A 23,992-nucleotide genomic window follows, 5' to 3' on the forward strand; every position below is an offset into this window, starting at 1 on the left:
ATTGATTTAATGGATACATACAATATGACCTGAGTATTTCTAGTGGACTAAAACTAATTACTGGGGAAAAGTGACCTTACAAAAGAGAAAGAAATCACAGATTAAATGTCATACACTTAATAATCCATTCGTTTTTCTTCTGCACATATTTTGTTTCCCTTCTCCCCTGTGTTTCCCTACTGCAACTTTCCCATGCTTCCCACCACTTTATCACTGAAGCTTGACACGCTGCCACTGATCAAGGAGTATAAGAACTGTCCCCAACTTGTACAAAAGCCATCTTTTAATCACGTAGTTCTTCTGAAGAACAGCAGTTAAAAAGTAAGGAAGAAAGACGTTTCCAAACATCTTACAGCACATAAATACAAAATCTATATAAATAAATAAATCTTTTGACTAAGACGCTGAGACATGGCACACCACATCGAACTCCTCCTAACAGCTTTAAGTTTTAGGAGGAGAGACTCGATCTACCCTATTGTGCATGATGCCATAGCCATTCTAGATGACCATGAATAAACACGTCTGGATACTCACATCTGAGCACACAGTCTAGCATCAGTGAACACAAAATTACATCTGACATCTCTGAAAGATATTGGCAAAAATCAGTGTTACACAGATAATTATGCATGAAGTGATAAAAAAAAATCACTGGAAGCAATTTTCATCTCTCTCTCTTTCACAACTTGACTATTATTAATTTATTTAAAAAAAAAAAAAAAGCAATCAGTAAACACAAACTTCATGAGATCACCACAGCACAGTTGTCAACACCTCATAACCAAAAGACAGCAGGCATAGTCCTCTAGGAGATTAATTTTTCTGTAGTCTTGTCCATCCATAGGCATTTACATTCTTCTGTAAGTTCGAACTTCCATTGTAACACGTTAAAAATTTCAACTGCAGTAGTAACTAAAATTCAATTACAATCGACAGCACTGTGCTAGAGTTGACTCGGTGACGAACAGTAGCACAAAGACCAAGAGAAGAGTTGTCAATAGCGGTGACAACAGTAACGCCAAAACTGCCTGAACTAGCTCTCAAAAACTCCATCAAGATAAATCTTTTCAAAGAAATTTTGGAAAAAACTGTCATATACAGTGCAACATATTTATAATTCAGAAGTATCTTTTAGGATAAATGAAACTCAATGACAACTGGAATTAAGATGTCATATCAGTTTAGACATACACAAAACACGAAGCCTCAAGACAAAAAGCCTTCTCCCAGGACTGCAGAGAAATTCATCATGGCAGCACGTACTTAAAATTTTAAAAAGCTTTTCAGAGAGCAAAATGCAACAGCGGGGGCAGAAACTATTATGATGAATAACACAACTGGTATCAAAAGAAAATGAAAGGTACTCCTGAGAGCCTCAGCAAAGATCCAGACTTGTTTACCAATTATTTTTTCAGCACTAGACAGGAGATGACTCCAAAATAACACAAGTTGACAGGTAGCCTGGGAATAGCAACAAGAGGAATTTTTTGTTTTGTTTTGTTTTTTAAAGTTAGTCTCAGTCTGAAGAAAATACTGTGCCAACAATTCCCCCAACATCCACCCTCCCCAAAATGAGAAGATATTTTTCCTAGACAAATATTTGTGTTCTTAAATAACACAATACCAGCTGTAGGTTTATGTGACTCCATATGGGCCACAAAGTAATGTTAATTTAATAAATGATGCTTACTAGTAACTCTCTGGAAGGGGAAGTTTTATCTACCATGCTGATATTGACATAAGGATCAATGCAAAATCCTTTAGTACTTAATACTGTTAAGATCTGTGTTAATTTTTATTCTTGCAGATGCTTTCTGCATACAGCATAGCAAGCGTGCAGCAGTTTCTGGGCTCCATTTCTAGACACCCCCCCCAATCTTCTACGTACTTATGGGATCACCAGACAACTCCTGGGAAATCTTTAAAGAACTTCATAAGTGGCTCTTTCCAGTGATGTCAGGCACCATAAGGGGCCTCACTTTTAGCAAACTCTAGCAGCTTTCAACGAGTTCTAACATCTGCTCCTGATCAAAGGGTGCTTTGAACTTTTGTTCCAGCTGTCTCCTGACTAGGGAGGGTCAGGAACCTTTTCAGTAAGTGCTAGAAAAAGGCCTGTATATGCACCACAACTAGCAAACAGCCAACAGATGCTGCAGTGACTTGTGAAGCAGTTTGTGTAAAAGAGGGGCCAGAAACTCCTTGTACATGTTTTCAGCAACTGTGGTGATGAAGCCCAGGGCACAGTCCCAGCATCCACCTTGCCTCAGACCATGCTCCCTCAGGGGGATGCAGACAGGCCTGTAGGTCTCAGACAGAGGCCTCTTCCAGAGGTTGGGGCATGGACAGCAGGTGATCCTTGCCTCAGAAGGTGTGTGCTTGGTGATGGTCTGTCTCAGCAGGCAAAAGGTGCTGCAGAAAGAAGGCAGCAGGCTGCTACAGCATCAGAGATGACCAGAAAAGATGACTGGCTGGATCCTCTGAGACTCTGCTTTGAGGATACAGGAGTATCCCCAACTCCCAGACGTACTTAAGTGGGGGGAGGCATACCCTGTGTTTATCAGACTGGGAAACGGAGACTTCCCCTAACGGAAGAGGCTAGAAAGCTAGCAACTTCTGGCACCAACAGAGGATCCTGCTTCACCTGAAGATCTGCAGCTGCAGATTAGGTTCAGCAACCTTGCAGCAGATGAGGGACTGGGAGTACCTCACAGCTCCAAGCCCAGCTGGAGGCCAGTCACTACTGGTGTACCCCAGAGGTTCATACTGGGGCCAATACCATTTAACAGCCTCATTAATGAGATGAACCGTGAGGCAAAGTTTGCAGATGATACAAAACTGAGTAAGGGATTGATGAAATGGAAGATTGTGCTGTCATTCAGAAGGACCACAACAGGCTGGAGAGATGGACCAGTAAGAACCTCACAAAGTTCAACAACAGAAAGCACAGAAAGGAAGTAATAACCACATACACACCAGTATGAACTGGATGTCATCCTTACAGTCTTCTCAGCACAGGTGAATCATCTGGATTGCTGCATCCAGCTCTGGGCCCTCCAGTATAGGAAACTGAAACATAATAGTGGAGCAAATCCAGCAAAGGGCCATGAAGATGAAGGTCTTGGAGCACCGCCATACTATGAAAGACAGAATGCTAGGACTGCTCAGCCTGATGAAGAGAAGTCTGAGGGTAGATCCTATGAATATGTATAGATATCTTGAGGAGAAGTAGTGTGGGAAGCATGGCTCCAAGCAAACTGCTCTGGTTGACCCTGCTGGAAGGGCAATGGGCTAGATGGTTTCTAGAGGTTCCTTTCAGTCTCAAAAAGCTGGCTGCCCCTGCAGTATCTCAATTATATTCTGTTTTCAAGGGTTCTATAAAGTTGGGCTAAAGATAATTAGTATACTACTGGTCTCAAGGACTGCAAGCTCAATTAAGGTATCCAAAAACAAACCTTGAGACTTCTACACAGTTTTTCACACATCAATTCTGGTACGATAACAAGATTTCAAGTGAATCTAAAACCTTCATCTCCCAAAGCCACCACACATTTTAGGCTCTAACATCAGACTCCTTCTGAAGCAACTGCAGATAACCCTGAAATAAGGCATTCAGCTCCAGATTAAAGTACACAAAATAAGTGAGGTGTTGAAACTTCCATTAGAGCCTACAGAGAGCTCACACTGAAGCAAACATTTAAGTTTTATCAACTGAAGTTGATAAATTCCATCACAGATGAAAGTTGGAATGCATGGAAACACAAGCACTTGAGCTTCTAAATTAAGATTTTTTTCCAACAGCAGTAAAACTCAAGATTATACTTTTTCCCCAAAGCTACCAATTCATGTTTTCCTACAGATTCAGATACATTCCCTACTGAAAGATTTTCTTTGCAATTATCATATGCTTACATCTTTTTTTTAAAACAAGTTAGATACATTAAGTTCTTGATTGCTATTTTATTGCAGTTTAGTAGGTAACTGGCAAATACATAGCAATAGTGTGGTAAGTCAAGGCCTACAAGCTATATAGTGCAGTTTTACAGATCTGAAACTAAATGAAATGCAAAAAAAAAAAAGCCACAGTTGAACTTAAATAATCAAGTTCACGCTACTGAAAATGGAAACTTCGAAGGATTCATATGTATCTAAAATTTTCTTCAACACACAATTTAAGACAACCGCCTCCCTCCAACTCCTGTTTTTCAGACAAAACAACAGCTTAATTTCAACAAGTGATTCTGCTCATCAATTTCTAATGTCATGTTTCTAATGTAATTTCTAATGTAATGTTTCTAATGTCAGTTCTTTAAAGTATCAATTTTCAACTTTATTAAGCAAGTCAACTAATTACATCTACCGGGAGATACTACAATCACAGTGATACTACAATCACTATGTGATTTTTATTTTTATGGGTCATAATATTTCCTGCTAAAAACAAGTAATTGCTGAATGTGCACATACATTACAGAAACTTATTGCTTTAGCAGCAGATATGACCACATATTTTCACATCAGGAAGGGGCATTTCCCATGATAGAAAATTTAGAATATTGGCAAAAGAATACGTTGACCATAAGCTTCCACAAATTAATTTTAATTACTAATATTCTGAATAAACTGTTACAAGCACAAAAGAACAGGAGACAATGATGCTCTTACTTCATACTAGTAAGATTTTAAAATGTAAACCTGCAATCATAAAGGAATAGTGGGAAAACAAAAAGTATTAGTTGGAGGGAAAATGAAAGAACTAACACAAAACTTCCAGTCTTTTTTTTCCTCCCTACTATATACATGTACTTTTCTGGCAAGAAGTTGTCATTAGCACACACAAAGCAACGTCCAGACTACCTCAGCTGATTTTCTATTTCAGCTATTTACTTGTTGAAGGGCTCATCTATTTTAACAGTTTAACTGTTCTGATATCATTTGCCCAGACACACACAAAATCAAATGCAAGCACATCCACATATAAAAACAATCAGAATAATTATTTGACCCTAGTTTGAATATTAACAACTATTCTTTGCAACTGCACTGTTAGAATCAATATACTTCCTAATATTAGGAACAGAAAAGACAGATTTGGAAGCAAGTTTCAAGAACCCTGGTGTGATCAAAGGAAAGAATTAATTGTTTCTGCTGCCTGGTCAGAGTGTTATCAAAGCTCTGTCATCCAGACTTCCTATTTCAAAACTCTAGATTTAGTATACTGAGTTACTAAATTACTAATTGTAATAGTAATAGGGGAATTACTGATTAAATATTAAGCAGTTAGAAAGAGGAAACCATTACTTTCAGAGTTTAATTTTCAGTATAAGTTAGGAGAACATTAGTTCTCATCAACAACCAGTTTTCCCTTAAGACAGCTATCTCAATATTGAAGGATGAGAACAAGTTTCTAACAGAGTTTCTTCTAGTATTCTAGATCCAAACCGAATTTTAGTTTAAATCAATGTAGTGAAGTGTGCTGACAAATTTAATCCTAGTAGCTGTAATAGTAGCTATAATATCTAGAAAGGGAGTTCTCACAATTTAAAAGAAATCAAAGAGTAAGTTGCCAAGTTTATCTTGCCATATAATCAGTAGATACAAAAATGGGAGATACATTTTCAACAGAAGGAATTGGCTAACCAGGACCTATTCCAACCACATCTGCTGCAAGACCAGGTAGCCAATCAGTCCACCTTTCAAATCTGGTATCTGTGCCCAACATGTTACTACTTAAGGAAAAAGCAACACAAGACAACTCCAAATACGAAACCCTGGCAGTTCCAGTCAGAACAGTAGGGAAAAGTGAACCAGACAAGTCCACAAATCAAATCCAGAGAGAAGAAAAAAAGCAGCAAACTATAACCAGCCCTTAAACACAACAAATTCAAAAACGTCTTTTGAAGCTATTTCTGACGTTCTAAAAAAGCTGCTAATGCAACATACTCAGACAGTAAACGATGCAAAAAGCAAACAAGCAAACAATTTTCTGTATTTATCAAATACAGCACTTAAAGGTAAGAGTTGCATTTGATAAATAAAAATCATGTGTTATTGAAGAATCAAAAATATACAGATAAACTGACCCAGGCTGCCAAGACAAATACCTCTGACGTGTTCCCATGTGTTTTCTCTATACCTACAGTTTCATTGAAGAAGCACAGAACAAGCCTTTCTGAAAGAGTCCTTAAGGTACTCTCCAGCACACTTGCTAAGAATACATCTTCCAAAAAAAAAAAAAAATTACTGAAATTAAGGTATACTACATGACTAAATGCCCATGACCATCACATCTCCCTCTCATCTGTATCAGTATTAACTGCAAATAAACAGAAAATAAATGTTTATTTCAAATAAATTAAGATAAAGTCCTGTGTTTGTTACAAAGGAAAGTTAGTCATCTCAAGTTAATGCACTTGATAGGACAAGAAAAAAAAAAACGCTTCTCTTAAAGAACTTAAAGAAACTTAAAGAACTCTTAAAGAAAAATTAGTCAAATAGCCAACAAGTACCATAGCTTGAGGCAAAAAAAATAATAATAATCCAACTTAAGAAAAACAGCAACTCTAATAAGTTATGCAAAAAGAAAAGCTTTCTTTAATTTCATTTCTAGAGGCAATAAAATCTATTTAGACCTTAATCCTAGTGAAGACTCTTTAATACTAAAGACATGATACCCTATTCACAGGATATACATGTCTATAAGGAACTCTTCTGGAATTCACAGGTGTGCTAGCTGTTATTTGTTCTAGTGTTTGAGTGTACCAATTGTCTCATTCAAGAAGCCGAATTTCCCTCAGTATCTTTACTCATTATTAGTAAAGCGACACCACCAACTAGGCCTTCTTTCACAGATACAGCCATATGTGACTTGTTTTTGCTAATTTATTAAATACCAAGATTAAAATAAGTACACCCTCCCCTCCTTTTTAAACATGTTCAACACACTTCATGGTTTATTTTACCACTTCTGTTCATCATTTCAATATTATTGGCAGGTAGTAAACAAAACACTTACCTGTGACCAGGATGGTAAATGACAGTAGTTATTCCATGTGCATAATGGCTACTAAAGCTGAAACTGTGACTTTCTTGGAAGCTTTGATTTGTTCCAACACTAAGTATGGGTATAAAAAAATAAATAAATTAGATTTATTTTCTTTAAAGAGTGGAAAAGATTTCCTTTAAAGTTCATGTTAGTTTCTCAAAGTAAGACAAAAATTTGTGCTTACCTTACAAGATAACTTCTCAGCTCTCCACGATAATTAACAACAAGTAATTCAGCTGACCACTGGGCACTTGCTTTGTATTCTAGAAAGATTAATCCAGCAACAGCATAACTCAGATCTCCCGGGAAACTTGCTGTCTTTACTCAAGAATGCAGACATTGAGAGAGAAAGGCAGGGAAAAAAGAAAAAAAAAGAATACCTTGATTACTTTTAAGAAATTCCATTTATTATTTTTATGAAAATGCTTTAAAAAACTGAAGTTTCATAGTTTATAATAGTAACAAAATATACTCCTTTGATCTTGATCTTAAAGAAAACCTATTAATTAAAAGTCCACAAAGACAATATGCTAAGGAAATAGACTTGAAACCCCTCACAAATTAGCTGAATACAACCTTTGTATACAGAAAACAGAACATGCAATTGCAGTTTGCCTGGCACAACATGTTCTCATACCTACCAATGAAAAAAATCTCATATTGTTCAGTTAGCAATATTTCCTTGATTTATACCAAAATCTGCCCATGAACTGCAGATTTCTAATCTACTACTACAAACAATAACCATTTGCACACACACCAAGTAGAAGATTCTATACTTCTACATTCTGATGTACCTGCTCATCTACCACAATTCTGACCAAGACAAGATGAAGACACTGACTAGATATAACAGCACAAAGGATATGCTTTGCATATGGTACAAATGACTTGAACTTAGTTAACTTTAATATAACCATCGTATGATAAACCCTTGATACCCATGCATGGTATACATATTGTAAGCCTTAATACCAAAGTTTGCCATGATTAAAAAAAATACGTAATTACCCTTTATCCTTACAAAAAAAAGAGTATTTGTACAAATTGAATCAAAAACAGCACTTACCGGTGAAATGACCAAAAGCTCACTACCCATTAGGTCAAAAACTCTCACAGTTCCAGTGCTCTCAGCATAAGCAAGTAACGTACAGTCATGGCTCCACGCCACTCGTCTCCACTGCGGGTTAAAATCTTTTGGCACTACAGAAAAGGAAAACATTCTTTAGAAAAAAAGTGTCTTTCACCCGTCAGTGGCCACAGTGAGTTACAACAAATGTTGGACCATCTGATGACCTCCAACACATACAGTGTTTAAAAAACAGCACATAAGAATTTAAGTGAGCTTTAAACTGATTTGTACAGAGTAACTTTCATGGTTTGGAACCTCTACTTCTACAGATAGTCACTGCCCAACAGACTATCATTCATCTACTTACTTTTGAAAATAGTATTTGCCACGTCAAGAGGTAGAGATAAGGATAAAAAGAGAACTATAATCCCTTAAACAAAATCTAAAAAAAGACATCTGCATCAACAATTGCATAATTCCTGTCATCATTATAAACTTACCTTCTAAAAAGAAAACAAAAATGAACATGAAAAAGAAAGGCTCCAACACCCACTATGCCTTCAAAATCCATTCATTTCACTATCAGTTCATTTCAGATTCCGTATGTTAATCAATGTGAAAAGAATCAGTGGGGGGAAAAATGGAGCTAATCACATAGCAAAAATATTAAGACTACTCACAATACTTTGAAGAAGTTAATAAACCAGTACCAGCACTTAGCAACACATGAATAAATAACAACAACCACATCAACTGCATAAACTTTATAAAGGTTGCCATATTACCTTGGCATTTTCCAACTATGGATCCAAAGTCATCTTTTGCAGACCTGCAGAGTAAGATACATGGATTTAGACTACACACACACATTCACTTATTCAATTTTCCAGAATAAACTAAGAGCTATAAAAATACTTTAAGCGCACAATCCAAAAGCCTGAATGTATTTGACTACTTGTTCAAAAAGACAGATATCAGCCTTCACCCTTAGGCATCTCGTCTCGGTAACAATAGTATTTTAGAAACCCTCCATATAACCCATGAAAAATAATATCCCCTATTTAGCAGTAATGTTGTTCAAAATTCATGCTGAAGTGCTGAAATGCTGTGTAAGTTTTTTTTTCCTTAAACTAGTCAGTATTCTCTAAGTTACAATTTAGAAACAATGTAAGAATATAGTTACATTAATACAGTTGAAACACAAGATTTATTCTATAGTTTATAAGCTGACATTTATGGTGTTCGCATCACTTGTGATTGAACAATTTTCATACACTTGCTTCTTTTACATATAAATGGAAGGTCTGACCTTCTAGCAAATGGATTTTTGTGAAGCAAGTAAACATACTCAATCAAGATCTGTTCTACTGCTAAATGTGTTCTTGAACTGGCAAAGGAAAGCTTGTTGTTAGAGAACAGAAGGAAAAATGAAAATGCGAGTCTTTATGGCAATTCATATCACTTGTAAAATAAGGTGAAGTACTATACATGCCAGCTATTCTACAGAGAAGTGTAATACTAGCTCCTTGTCTCACTTCTTCTCACTTTAAGGGGGGATGGAAAGGCAAAGGTTAGAAAGACCGTGAATTGGAGTTTAGTAGTTTGAAGGACCTTGCTTTTCTTTCACATCTTAAAAAAAATGGAAAAAAAACACACACATAAACACATCCAACATGGAGGGAAATACAGGTAAGTATTTATATACATTTATCCATAGCATTTATAATTGTTGTTTGGGTATGAATTGTTTTTAAAATTGTGAGTGGGAAAGACCTAAGAAGAAATAGAAGGTTTTTGCTTTCTAAGTGATAACACATTTTAAGATTATCCCATAGATTAATTTCAGAATATATCTAGCATTTTCAAATAATAAAAAAGCATTTAAAACTATGGTTAACAAGTCACTAAAAACACTCTCTCATAACTCTACAACTGTGGTTATGAACCAACACATAATCATAAGTTACCTGATTTCTATACATTGGTCTTGCACAACTGCCAACAGTTTACCATTGCTGAAAAAGGAAAACAAAGGCATTCAGTTCTTCATCCAGTCCTTTCAGAATATGGATCAGAGCTCCATGCACTTTTCTGCATGGTTAAATATAAATGTCCCAATTTGTTATGAAAGATAAAATATCAATTTTTATACAAAAAAGTGTTAATAGAAGTTTTAATAGAAGTCCCCTCATGTCACCAAAACATATCTGTCACATTCTTTAACAGCAGCACTAAGAAAACAGAAGCAGTGTCTAAAAATCGTACTGCTGGGGAAGTCAAAATCAGATGTTGTTTATGGATAGGTTTATACCAGCAAGACTATGTATCACTTTATCTGGAATACAGAGCCATCATACTTCAGTAAGTCAGGTCATCTCCTTAGCAGCAGGCCTCCCATCTTTGTACTTAACATACAACATTGCAGCTGGCATGTCACACATCAAAAGGATCACCACTACCCTCACAGAATCACCATCTCTTTCTTTACAGAACTCTTGATAAGCCACTGATCATATTTAGTGATATGAAAGTAGTATGGAATATTTTAGTTTATTGTTTCTGTACATGTTTATGCTTACTTTTGAAAGCCAGTGGTTTCAATGATGCTGCTAAAATTACTTTGGAACAGCTGTCTCTAGCCTTGGAATTCTTATTTCTTCCCTCAAAAAACAAGAGCAGACAGCATGAGGGTATACATCACTTTCCACAAATTTTAAAATAAACAATTTATACTACATATCCTGTAAGTTACAGGTCTTTAGCTGATCAAACTCAAGTTCTGAATACAATCCCAGCAGAAGGATTAAACTGCAAGCTACTTTTGCTAAAATGCTAAAAGTACATACAGACATGCATGAAAGATGCCTTAAAAGGGAAATGCTGTGGAAGCCCCTGAAGACTGACCTTTCTTTCCCAAAGCTACCTCTGAATGCCTCCTGTAGTTCTCTTGACCAAGAAGAGTAACATTACTTTAGCACATTATTAATTCAACATTGCTATCAGTGTGGGCAGGGCAGAGAGTATTAATACATTCGCTATTACCAAATACTGAAAGCATATAAATACATAAGCTGGTTACCTTGCAAGTACTAGCTGCCAGTTTATCTGCTTATTAACTAGACGAACCAGTCCATTTGGCAGAGAAAACTTTGCAGGGCTGAAAAAAAAAATATATATATATATTAGCCCAAATCAGAACATACACCTATCAGTACCTGAGATATACACGCCAGGTGACTTAGCTTTAAGACAGCCAATCACCTGGGAAGTTTTAGCAACTAAATGTGAATCAGTAATGCACCCTGCTAATAGCAAAGGTTAAAAGCATCCTCATTTGAATTAACAGAATCATAGCCACATTTTAAGGGAACTGATTATTTACTCATCATTCTTCAGACTCTGGTCAGCAGTCAGTTTGGGGTACCCTACTGCAAGGACACCAATATACCAGTGTGCTACCAAGATGGTCCAAGGACTGGAGCACTTGCCCTACAAGGACAGGGTGAGGGAAGTGTAGCCTGGAGAAGTGAAGGCTTCAGACAAAGCTAACCAAAGCCCTCTGGAACCTACAAGGTTCCAAGGAGAGCCACTGAGGTGCATGGCAGGAGCACAAGAAATGATGATGAGTTTAAAACAGAGGAGATTCCAAGCTAACATAAGGAAAAGGATTCTTCACCATAAATACAGATGTGCTCTGGAAGAAGTTGTCCAGAAGCTCTGGGATCTCCATCCTTAAACATTTTCAATACCTAGCTGGACCGTAAGGAACCTGGTCTGAGTTTGATATTCATCTGTGTTGTTTTTTTTTCTCCTTTCTTCCTGAACATATTTTATAAATATATGAAAATGGCAGCTAGAATCAATTTTAAATGCTAGAAAACAGACCGTCAGTATGACTACCAGTATATAGAAAATTAAGTAAGTTCATTCTGTTTGCAACTGAATCCTTAAAACCAGGCTTGTATGATGGCATGGAGCCCATAAACACACACAAAAGAGGCACAAAATAAAGTAGAACACCAGAAATTCGAATTCATTGGAACAGGCTGCCCAGGGAAGTGGTGGAGTCACCATCCCTGGAAGTCTTCAAAAGACGTTTAGATGTAGAGCTTAGGGAAATGGTTTAGTGGGGACTGTTAGCGTTAGGGCAGAGGTTGGACTTGATGATCTTGAGGTCTCTTCCAACCTAGAAATTCTGTGATTCTGTGAAATAGGGAAAACAGCAACGACTGCTGGCCTAAACTAGAGTACTGTTTCACAGTGAGCAACACCATAGTCCATTTTCATACCCTAAAAATAACAGAATACCTCTAAAAAGGGAGAACTGATATCTTCAAACACGCAAAGGGCATCAACAGAGTGGTATAATCATAGAGATGAAATTCTCCAGGAACACAGTATTTATCCAGTATGTTTCAGGGATCATTTTTCTGAATCACAATTACTTACACAGCATTTTATACAACAGCTTGAATTGTTAAAAAAAATAATAATAGTACAAATTATAACCTCAACAGAAGCAAACCCTGCCATGCCATCATACCTGTCGTTGAGGCTTAAAAGAAAACAGCTTCACTTGCAGTATCTCAACTGGGAGTGGAGAGGAAAAACAAATGTTTTGAGAAATAGGATGTTCCAACTGCTCGTTTACTTAGTCTTCTTATAAAACCAAAAAGTTAAACTAGCATACACTACTTATTTTTTCTAGATAGGCTTCAGCTGCAACTCAAGTGGTTTCAGCCTCAGTTGATGAAAAGACAGTGTTCTAAGCAGTGTTCAGTTTTACTGTCATTAACAATAACTTTATATCAAAAAAAGGTATCAAAATATTACCAAATAAAAAGATTAAACATTATTTTCAAACCTACCTGTACCAGATATATCGAAGCAGAAACAATGCAGGACCTACAAAAATTAATAAGCAGGCAAAAATTAAATCTCTAGCTATTTTAAAACACTCTTCAGCTATACATAGAATTCAGCTTTACATAGAATTTTAGAAGTTCTCACAAAACAAAATGTTGCACAGGGAAAAAGCCTCTACACTTGGTCAATGAATCCTTATATTAAAGTAAATGCAAATGTCAAATCTAAAAAAAAAAATCAGAGATGAGTATTGATTTTTTCTAAGAGAAATGCCTAAGGAAAGCACAAATCAGCTAATGCATAAACCAAGAGCTGAATTGGCAATGATCATAATACCATAAAGCTTCCTCAGAGAATTGTCGAAATAGCAAATAGCCCAATTGTAAGAACTGATACACAGAAAAACACATTTTGCAAAATACAACAGGACTTCCAAACTTTTTAGATGTTTTATTATTTTGTCCCAATGACCTAAAAGAGGCAAGAGAGCCCACAAAAATGAAATACAAATAACACAGTAATAGGGATAATCAGAAAGCATCTTTCCAAAAAACACATCTTCTGCTCTATTTCCATTACACTAGCCACCCTAAAGAGCAGAAACTGTAAATTTTACAAACAATCAACACATGATTCTTATGAGTCCTGAGCATAAAAACAAGTCATATTTACCTGTAATTGCTCTAGTGATGATAAACGATGCACCATGTTTTCTGTTGCCTCTTGGCTGCAATTACAACAATAACGGTCAAACACTATGATACACATTTTAACTTAAGTATAGCATCCATACTGTATCCAATCAGCATTCACTGATTGAATGTAAGCTGCTTGCTAGCCAGAAGTTCCTTACATATTTTCAATTACTTGCTACTTTATTTAGTGAGTTATTTAGCCACATAAGCTAAAGCAGGCTATAGTACCAAGTAAATTCAGCAAGTGCCAACCTGTAATAAACAAAATTTACTACAAATTATCTATCGATTCAACTTTGCTTTCCTCTATGGGTAGTAAAAAAAAAAAAAAAAAAAAAAAAAAAAAAAAAAAAAGAGAGAGAGAAGACAACATTGCCTCCTGTAAGGTATTACAAATCATTCTTTCTATGCCAAATGAATACCAGATTGAACTGTAATCCCCAGAAAAAGGTCAAAGCAATTGGTGTTCAACATACTATCCCAATATATAACCTACCAGGGGAGGTGCCCCGCTAGACCTTCTCTTCACAAACAGAGAAGGACTGGTGGAGGACGTGATCGTCGGGAGCTGTCTCGGGCAGAGTGACCACACAATGGTGGAGTTCACTATTCTTGGCGAGGCCAGGAAGGGGACCAGTAAAACCGCTGTATTGGACTTTCGGAGGGCTGACTTTGAGCTGCTCAGGACACTAGTTGGTGGAGTCCCTTGGGAGGCGGTTCTGAAGGGCAGAGGGGTCCAGGAAGGCTGGGCGCTCTTCAAGAGGGAAGTCTTAATGGCGCAGGAACGGTCTGTCCCCACGTGCCCAAACACGAGCTGGCGGGGAAGAAGACCGGCCTGGCTCAACAGAGAATCGTGGCTTGATCTTAGGAGGAAAAAGAGGGTTTATAAGCTTTGGAAAAGTGGGCAGGCCACTAAGGAGGACTTTAAAGAAGTAGCGAGGCTGTGCAGGGACAAAATTAGGAAGGCCAAAGCTCATCTGGAGCTCAATCTGGCTACTGCCGTTAAAGATAACAAAAAACGTTTCTATAAATACATCAACACAAAAAGGAGGACTAAGGAGAATCTCCATCCTTTACTGGATGCGGGGGGAAACTTAGTTACAAGAGATGAGGAAAAGGCGGAGGTGCTCAATGCCTTCTTTGCCTCAGTCTTTAGCGGCAATACCGGATGTTCTCTGGATACTCAGTACCCTGAGCTGGTGGAAGGGGATGGGAAGCAGGATGTGGCCCTCATTATCCATGAAGAACTGGTTGGTGACCTGCTACGGCACTTAGATGTGCACAAGTCGATGGGGCCGGATGGGATCCACCCAAGGGTACTGAGGGAACTGGCAGAGGAGCTGGCCAAGCCACTGTCCATCATTTATCAGCAGTCCTGGCTATCGGGGGAGGTCCCAGTCGACTGGCGGCTAGCAAACGTGACGCCCATCTACAAGAAGGGCCGGAGGGCACACCCGGGAAACTACAGGCCTGTCAGTTTAACCTCAGTGCCAGGAAAGCTCATGGAGCAGATCCTCCTGAGAGCCATCATGCAGCACTTGCAGGGGAAGCAGGCGCTCAGGCCCAGTCAGTATGGCTTTATGAAAGGCAGGTCATGCCTGACAAACCTGATCTCCTTCTATGACAGAGTGACGCGCTGGGTGGATGAGGGAAAGGCTGTGGATGTGGTCTACCTTGACTTCAGCAAGGCTTTTGACACCGTCTCCCACAGCATTCTCCTCAAGAAACTGGCTGCTCTTGGCTTGGACTGGCGCACGCTTCGTTGGGTTAGAAACTGGCTGGATAGCCGGGCCCAAAGAGTCGTGGTGAATGGAGCCAAGTCCAGTTGGAGGCCAGTCACTAGTGGCGTCCCCCAGGGCTCGGTGCTGGGGCCGGTCCTCTTTAATATCTTCATCGATGATCTGGACGAGGGCATCGAGTGCACCCTCAGTAAGTTCGCAGATGACACCAAGTTAGGTGCGTGTGTCGATCTGCTTGAGGGTAGGAAAGCTCTGCAGGAGGATCTGGATAGGCTGCACCGATGGGCTGAGGTCAACTGCATGAAGTTCAACAAGGCCAAGTGCCGGGTCCTGCACCTGGGGCGCAATAACCCCAAGAAGAGCTACAGGCTGGGAGAGGAATGGTTGGAGAGCTGCCAGGCAGAGAAGGACCTGGGAGTGATGGTGGATAGTCGGCTGGATATGAGCCAGCAGTGTGCTCAGGTGGCCAAGAAGGCCAACGGCATCCTGGCTTGTATCAGGAACAGTGTGACCAGCAGGGCTAGGGAGGTGATCGTCCCCCTGTACTCAGCTCTGGTGAGGCCGCACCTCGAGTACTGTGTTCAGTTTTGGGCCCCTCGCTACAAGAAGGACATCGAGGTGCTTGAGCGGGTGCAGAGAAGGGCGACAAAGCTGGTGAGGGGCCTGGAGAACAAGTCCTACGAGGAGCGGCTGAGGGAGCTGGGCTTGTTCAGCCTGCAGAAGAGGAGGCTCAGGGGCGACCTTATCGCTCTCTATGGGTACCTCAAGGGAGGCTGTAGTGAGGTGGGGGTTGGCCTGTTCTCCCACGTGCCTGGTGACAGGACGAGGGGGAATGAGCTTAAGTTGAGCCAGGGGAGTTTTAGGTTAGATGTTAGGAAGAACTTCTTCACTGAAAGGGTTGTGAGGCACTGGAACAGGCTGCCCAGGGAAGTGGTGGAGTCACCGTCCCTGGAAGTCTTCAAAAGACGTTTAGATGTAGAGCTTAGGGAAATGGTTTAGTGGGGACTGTTAGCGTTAGGTCAGAGGTTGGACTCGATGACCTTGAGGTCTCTTCCAACCTAGAAAATTCTGTGATTCTGTGATAAAGACTGCTTATGAAAGTTCCAGAAAAACATATTTTTTAAAAAAAGAGACCACTGAAGGAAAACTTACGCCAATTTGTACTGGTTATCACAGCCATCCAATTGACTGCATCTACTCTACAGCCTTGTACAGCCTTTCCAGCACTCTTGCTCTACTTTCATATGGGGGAGGACCAAACTACTGCATAAATAAAAGCTCTCTTCAAACACAGAAAAATGAAACACACAACATAGTATGTATATTCCTAGCTATAAAACAGGCAGAGTTTTTAGAAGCCTGCAAGAAGTTAGGAAAAAAAGATTACACAAAGAAGATAATAAACAAGGAAGACATCACGCACAAAATAAACTTTCCTACTCAAAATATTATAGCATCACAAACTGAACACTAAAGTAGATAATGAATGAATTACCTCTTCCCTTCAATATATAATGCATAGAGCATATCATTAGCTAAGATACTCAGACCTCTTATTCCAAGTTACTTGGCAGCAAGCACTGAAGGACACACTAACATGAAAATTCGGGAGTGTTTGCATGTTTAAAAATATAAAAATAAATTTATAATTATAAAAATATATTTGGGCTCTAGAATTTAAAATACTAAAGTAAATACCAGCAGTTTTCTATGCAAAGTTTGCAATCCAGAAACAGTGTTTGAAATAATCAGGCCACTTTCTCACAGCATATGAGAAGTCAACACACATGTACTAATAGATACTGTCCAAAATTCAGGTTGATCAAACAGTAAATAACAATACATTAAAGTAAAAGAAGTGTGACAAATTATTTGTCACAACTATCATAGTACCTTGGGGTATTGCAATTGTTCCTAAGGAATTTAAAAACCAGGGCCTGATAAGGTTTTTTGATTAAGAAAAGCTTTTTTGAAAAACATTTCCAAATATTGCTTATACATATTGTATAATTAACTGTATAAAGTTCAACAAGGCCAAGTGCCAGGTCCTGCACCTGGGGAGCAATAACCCCAAGCAGAACTACAGAATGGGAGAGGAGTGGTTGGAAAACTGCCTGGCACAGAAGGACCTTGGAGTATTGGTTGATAGTCAGCTGAATATGAGCCAGCAGTGTGCTCAGGTGGCCAAGAAGGCCAACAGCATCCTGGCTTGTATAAGAAACAGTGTGGCCAGCAGGGCTAGGGAAGTGATTGTCCCCCTGTACTCGGCTCTGGTGAGGCCGCACCTCGAGTACTGTGTTCAGTTTTGGGCCCCTCGCTACAAGAAGGACATCGAGGTGCTCAAGCGGGTCCAGAGAAGGGCAACAAAGCTGGTGAGGGGCCTGGAGAACAAGTCCTATGAGGAGCGGCTGAGGGAGCTGGGCTTGTTCAGCCTGGAGTTTTCTCCAGGGGCGACCTTATCGCTCTCTACAGGTACCTCAAAGGAGGCTGTAGCGAGGTGGGGGTTGGTCTGTTCTCCCACGTGCCTGGTGACAGGACGAGGAGGAATGGGCTTAAGTTGAGCCAGGGGAGTTTTAGGTTGGATGTTAGGAAGAACTTCGTTACTGAAAGGGTTGTGAGGCATTGGAACGGGCTGCCCAGGGAAGTGGTGGAGTCACCGTCCCTGGAGGTTTAGATGTAGAGCTTAGTGAGGTTTAGAGTGACTTAACTTAGTGAGTTAGAACTTAGAGGTTTAGTGGAGGACTTGTTAGTGTTAGGTCAGAGGTTGGACTCGATGATCTAGAGGTCTTTTCCAACCTAGAAATTCTGTGATTCTGTGATATTGCTATATATACATGTATATTACTATACTCTCCAATTTTTTTTTCCTCCCGAGTATTCTTAGTGCTCACTCCTGAGACTAAACTGCATTATTATTCCACACACCTTAACCCTTCACAAACCTGATTTACTCTTACTCTCTGAAGACTGGAATTTTACATTTTGCAGTAAGTCCAATCACCCCAGATACAATAACGGCTACCAGATCTGTAAATGCATTCCCCTGTCAAATGTATTTATTTTTTAATTCATTCCTGCCTGGGAGAACAAGTTTGCCTTTCCTAGAGAATTCCTGAAATAAAATCCAAGTAGCTTCCTTATTGACAAGGTATCTACTTCGGTTCAGATTTTGTTGTAAGCATGCTGAGTTTAAGGAAAAAAAATAAAGAATTTTAAAGAATGCCAAAACATACTTTTTTTTTCCCTCATTGTCACCAAAACACAGAATCAAGTGATATAGCCAAGAAGACAGACAGAACATGTTTACTGTAAAAAAGTCATCTACCTGTACTTCCATGGTTCAAATGATTCTTTGAGTCCTCTGCTGCAAGCTCCCCCACAGAACCACTGTCTCATTCAGTTTTCAGTGATGAATTACTCAATAATTCCTTTCATTCTTGTTAGGTATGTCTGGATTCCCAGGAAACATGTTATACACAATCATATCATCGCACTGATTACAGGTTGCTCAATTTCCATATCAGTCTCTTTGTGGGCATTGTCAGTTTCTTGCACTCATTCTTTACAAATGAGTGTTAATTTCCCCCAGAAAACTTCTCAGGAAATGCAATGCAGATAAATGAGAATAACAACAAGAACTAAAATTAAAACTAATTTGGGGTTCCAACTTACAAAAAAAAAAATCCATGCAATATCTATTGCTGTATTAAACAGAACTTTACACTTTCATCACAGGATCAATCTTCCAGTGGGTGTAATTACAGTTAGAAGAGCTCAGAATTTCTGCAATCAAAAATGAATCACCCCAAAGGAGGTAACAGAAAAATAAAGCAAAATCAATAGAGAAAAGTTTGGTTTAAGGCCTTGCTTTGGATCCCAGATGACTGCATAGAAATAAATCTAATTTGATTTCCCAATGCAGCTTTCAACTTCCTTTCCCTTTCTACTTTCCTTCACTCATTCCTAACCAAACAGTTCTACAAGAAATACAGCAGGGATCTTTTTGTGACTTTTTTCTGAGCGACATGAATAAGCCTTGATTAAAGAAACAAACGTTATGAAGTCCAAGTCACAATCACCTAAAGAATGACATGTTACTCCATAAGACTGTAACATCACAAAAAAAAGTTTGTTCCCTCATATAAGTATGTATGTGGAAGATTGTAACTTGCTATGAGGAAATACAGTCAATACCTGCAATGTTTTTATATCTCCTCTGTTCAGAGGTTCCCATTAAACATAAGACCTTGTTAAAATACTTTGATAATATATTTTTTGTGGTAAATGCATTAACATCTGCACTGGACTTGAAAGTCTAATACAAGAAAATGAAAAAAACACATTGCTTGCAACTTCTATGTCCAAATCAGACAACAGTTGAGTTAGATACAGTCTAGCTCAGCAAGTTTATATTGGATTTACATGGCAAGGTTTTGGCGATGGGGGAGGCTGCAGGGGTGACCTCGGTGAGCAGAGCCCAGCAGCTGCCCCACGTCAGATCAGAGCCAGCTGCAACCAGCTACAAAAGGGACCTGCTGTTGGCCAGAGTCGAGCCAGTGAGCAATGCTGGTTGGGCCTCTCGGAAAGCAGACTGAAGAAAGGGGAAAAAAAAAAAATAATAATAATAATAAAATGCTGTGCAACTGAAGCTGAGAGAATGACAGATGACAAAGTGTGAGAGAAGCAGCCCTGCAAACCCCAAGGTCAGTGCAGAAGGAGGGCAAGAGGTGCTCCAGGCACACAGCAGCAGTTCCCCTGCAGCATGTGGAAAGGCCCCTGGTGGAGCAGGCTGTCTCCCTGCAGCCCATGGGTCCCACATGGAGCAGATCTCCACGCTGCAGACCGTGGAGGAGCCCCTGTGGAGCAGGTGGATGTGGCCTGGAGGAGGCTGCGGCCCATGCAGAGCCCACACAGGCTCCTGGCAGGAACTGCTGCCTGTGGAAAGGAGCCACGCCAGAACAGTTTGATCCTGAAGGACTGCACCCTATGGAAAGGAGGCATGCTGGAGCAGTTCATGAAGGACTGCATCCCATGGGAGGAATGCCACATTGCACTGGGGAAGGGTGTGAGAAGGAAGGAGCAGCAGAGCTGCAGACAAAGCATTACAAACTGACTGCAGTCCCCATTCCCCTGCCCTGCATGGGACAGAGGAAAGAACTAGAAGAGCTAAGACTGAAGCTCACACTGGGGAGAAGGAGGGTGGAAGTACAATGCTTTTAGTTCTCTCCATCCTACTCCGTTATCAACTGTGAATGAATTAATCTAGTTTTACCCAAGGCAAATCTGTTTTGCCCACTGAGACAACTAGTCAGAGAGATCCCTGCCCCTATGTCAACTCATTAATTTGACATTATAGTGTCTCCCCCATATCTTGCAGAGGAGAAGGAGCAGTGTGATGGGCACGTGGCATCCAGCTCAGGTCAACCCACGACAGAAAAAACAACGAAGATGAATGGACATCTCAGCTTTTCCAATGATCCATGGAGAAAAAATAGGAAACACATCACTAAAACTTATAATGGTTTTCCATTTTTCAATCTTTGACATTTATTTGCGTGCCTTGTAGACACAAAGCAATGCAAACCTCCCTCTTCACTTATCACTGAAAACCCAGACATAACCCTTCTGTCCTGCAAATCCGGACAGGGAACCGATTTGCCTCGTGCCAGGCGACCTTAACAACAGTCCCACTTCCACCCACACTGCTTCCACAGCTGTCAGCACAGCTGCTTCTGGGGATGGCAGGAGGAGAGCAGGAACGAAGCGCCACGGAAAGCCGGGCAGGGCAGCGTGACGGGGCACGGGGCAGGAGCTGGGGGTTCGCCCCGTTACTGCGCCCGCCCGGCCGCCTTCCTCCTCCCCCTCCTCCTCCTCCTCACACCCGCTGACGTGGCCGGTTTCTCTCCCCCAGCCGCACGGCGGCCACCTCACCTGCACCTCCGTTTCGGGAGGCCACTCGGCGTTGAGCAGCAGGTCGTACAGCACGTTCTCCTCCTCCCCGCCGCCCTCCTCCGCCCCGCTCCCGGCCGCCATCCCCGCCGCCCTCCGCGCCCCTTCTCCGCCAGCAGCGGCGGCGGCAGCCATGTTCACCCGGGCCCCGCCCAGCACCCGAGCGACGACGGTGGCTGGTGGAGCCCAAACCGCTGGAGCCCGGCGGCTCCGCGGAGCGGGCGGAGTTTAGCTCCTTCACAGAATCGTTAGGGTTGGAAAAGACCTCCAAGTTCACCTGGTCCAACCATCCCCCTTACCACCAATGTCACCCACTAAACCATGTCCCTAAGCACCGCGTCCAACCTTTCCTTGAACACCCTCGGGGATGGTGACTCCACCACCTCCTTGGCAACCTGTTCTAATGCCTGACCACACTTTCTGAGAAGAAATGTCTCCTCATTTCCAACCTGAACCTCACCTTATGCAACTTGAGGCCATTCCCTCTAGTCCTATCGCTAGTTACCTGTGAGAAGAGGCTGACCCCCAGCTCCCCACACCTTCCTTTCAGGTAGCTGTAGAGAGCAATAAGGTCGCCCCTGAGCCTCCTCTTCTCCAAGACCAAACAACCCCAGTGCCCTCAGCCACTCCTCACAGGACTTGTGTTCCAGGCCCTTCACCAGCTTCATAGCCCTTCTCTGGACACCCTCGAGCACCTCGATGTCCTTCCTGTAGTGACGGGCCCAAAACTGAACACAGTACTCAAGATGCAGCCTCCCCAGAGCAGGCTTGCTGCAGCCTTTGCTGCGAAGGGGGCTCTGGAGAGGTCCTTCTCTCTGAGGGAGAGAGAGGGAACCCCAGGAAAAATACCAGGGGCTGCACCCTGGTGTTGCTTGTCCAAAATCTGATAGCGAGATTTAACATAGTAGTATTTATTTAAGGTCCCTTCCAACCCCACCCATTCTATGATTCTACAAAGAAGTAAAGAATGTAGTCAAGGGCAAAATGGGTTAATTATACCCTTGCGGAACATTAAAAAATAAACAAAAAAAACCAAGCAAATAAAAAAAAATAGCAAAACTATATATTTCTTACAAATTTCCTCTGGCTTTAATGATAAACGCAGAAATCTGTTCCACAGAGCTTATCTTAAATACTTTAGCCCCAGAAACTTCTTTTGCACTCACAGAGTTCCACTATCTCAGGCAAATAAAGATGAACATGTTTATAAATTACTGTGAAAGAACTAAGGCTTCAGTCTCTTTCCTGCAATTTCATAAAGCTTTCTTAAAGCTTAAATAAAATCACAAGCTGCCATTTTTGCTCCCATACTCTAGTTTTAACTGGTGTTTAGTAACATCTTTGTAGATTTTTTCCTATCTTTGTCTTTATAAATGATTCGATTTGTCATGTATCCAAAACCAGGCAAAATTATGATCAACATACAGGGAATAGCGAAAGAAAGGAAGCATATCAAACTAAGATATTCCCAAAGGAATTATTGTTAAAAGGAAAAGCTGTCATGATATGTATGAGCTGTATGATATGTATGATATATATATATCATACAGATGATATAAAATGCCTGTTGTGTTTTTCTCTGCAACACATTTTCTGCATTGTAAATTAGCAATAAACAGGGCTCAGTGAACATTAAAAAAAAAAAGGTTCTGAAATAAAACTCCACATGAAAAAAAGTAATCAGATTGCAACACATGTAGTCAAGAGAACTACATAGTCAGAGAGGCCCTCATTTATTACTCCTTTAAATATATTTTTCAGAGGACTGCTTTAGAAGACTGCTCACAATTGAAAATGGTAGGTAATATTTTATTATTTGCCTTCCACTTAGCATGTACAAACTAGATAAATACCCTATTGTTTTGTAGTAGACAAATGCACTATTGTTTTGTGTTGTAATGGTACAAGCTGCAGTTTTTAATTTGGAATCTAATTTTATTTTAACAGTAACAATCCAAAGATTCTTGCCTTTAACTTCTCTAGAAGTTATCTTGGCAAAAGACTGTGAAGAATGCATGGAAGCTTCCATAAAAACCATAGAAGAATGTATAAATCTGTAAAATAAACTGATGTGTTATCTGTGTGAAGGTACACACGTGTTATCTAGCTGCAAAGATACTTCTATACACAGAAAACTCAGAATGCTTTGTACCAAGTATCTTTATTACCAAAATCTATGCAAACGTGAATTACAATAAAACTCACAGAAGATTACAATGCCATATGTAAACGTAAAGCAGATTCTTACTGTAAAGGGACACTTTACAGTTTAAACCGTAAGTTACCACAGTTGTAAACTAAACAAACAGCTCTCCTGACTTTAATATCTGTGTAAAGCTCTAAATACCAGGCCTGGTATCACAAAGATAGCTGAGGTTTTCCACGAAGGGGAGAGAAAAAAGACAGGAGAAAAAAAAAAAAAAAAAGTCTTTCAGGAAGGCGAGAAAGCCGTGAGCAGGTCACCCGAGTATGCCCTTAAAAACTTAAAATCCGCAAAACAACAAAAAGTAATTTTTTCTTCCTTCTCCGAGTAGCAGCCCGGACTTATATACGCGATGCACACACGAGCGGGCGGGGGTCGGAACGTGCGGCGCGGCGTTCCCTGCTGTCCCCCGGCACCCTAAAG

At 40.3% G+C, this 23,992-nt stretch overlaps 1 protein-coding gene across 1 annotated transcript in view; it reads right to left on the bottom strand.

Annotated features, from left to right (window-relative positions):
* NBAS (NBAS subunit of NRZ tethering complex) overlaps positions 1–21,501 on the bottom strand; it is a 185,922-nt gene extending 164,421 nt beyond the window's left edge. The window contains exons 1-9 of the mRNA XM_032184498.1: positions 21,349–21,501; positions 13,656–13,710; positions 12,986–13,022; positions 11,197–11,274; positions 10,085–10,132; positions 8,903–8,946; positions 8,115–8,248; positions 7,230–7,363; positions 7,016–7,114 (exon numbers count right to left, since the gene is read on the bottom strand). Of these exons, the coding sequence (XP_032040389.1) occupies positions 7,016–7,114; positions 7,230–7,363; positions 8,115–8,248; positions 8,903–8,946; positions 10,085–10,132; positions 11,197–11,274; positions 12,986–13,022; positions 13,656–13,710; positions 21,349–21,501 (782 nt within the window). The remainder of the gene's footprint in view (positions 1–7,015; positions 7,115–7,229; positions 7,364–8,114; positions 8,249–8,902; positions 8,947–10,084; positions 10,133–11,196; positions 11,275–12,985; positions 13,023–13,655; positions 13,711–21,348) is intronic.
* Between the last annotated feature and the right edge of the window lie 2,491 nt (positions 21,502–23,992).

The sequence above is a fragment of the Aythya fuligula genome, chromosome 3 (genome assembly GCF_009819795.1).
Source record: "Aythya fuligula isolate bAytFul2 chromosome 3, bAytFul2.pri, whole genome shotgun sequence".
Lineage (NCBI taxonomy): Eukaryota > Metazoa > Chordata > Aves > Anseriformes > Anatidae > Aythya > Aythya fuligula.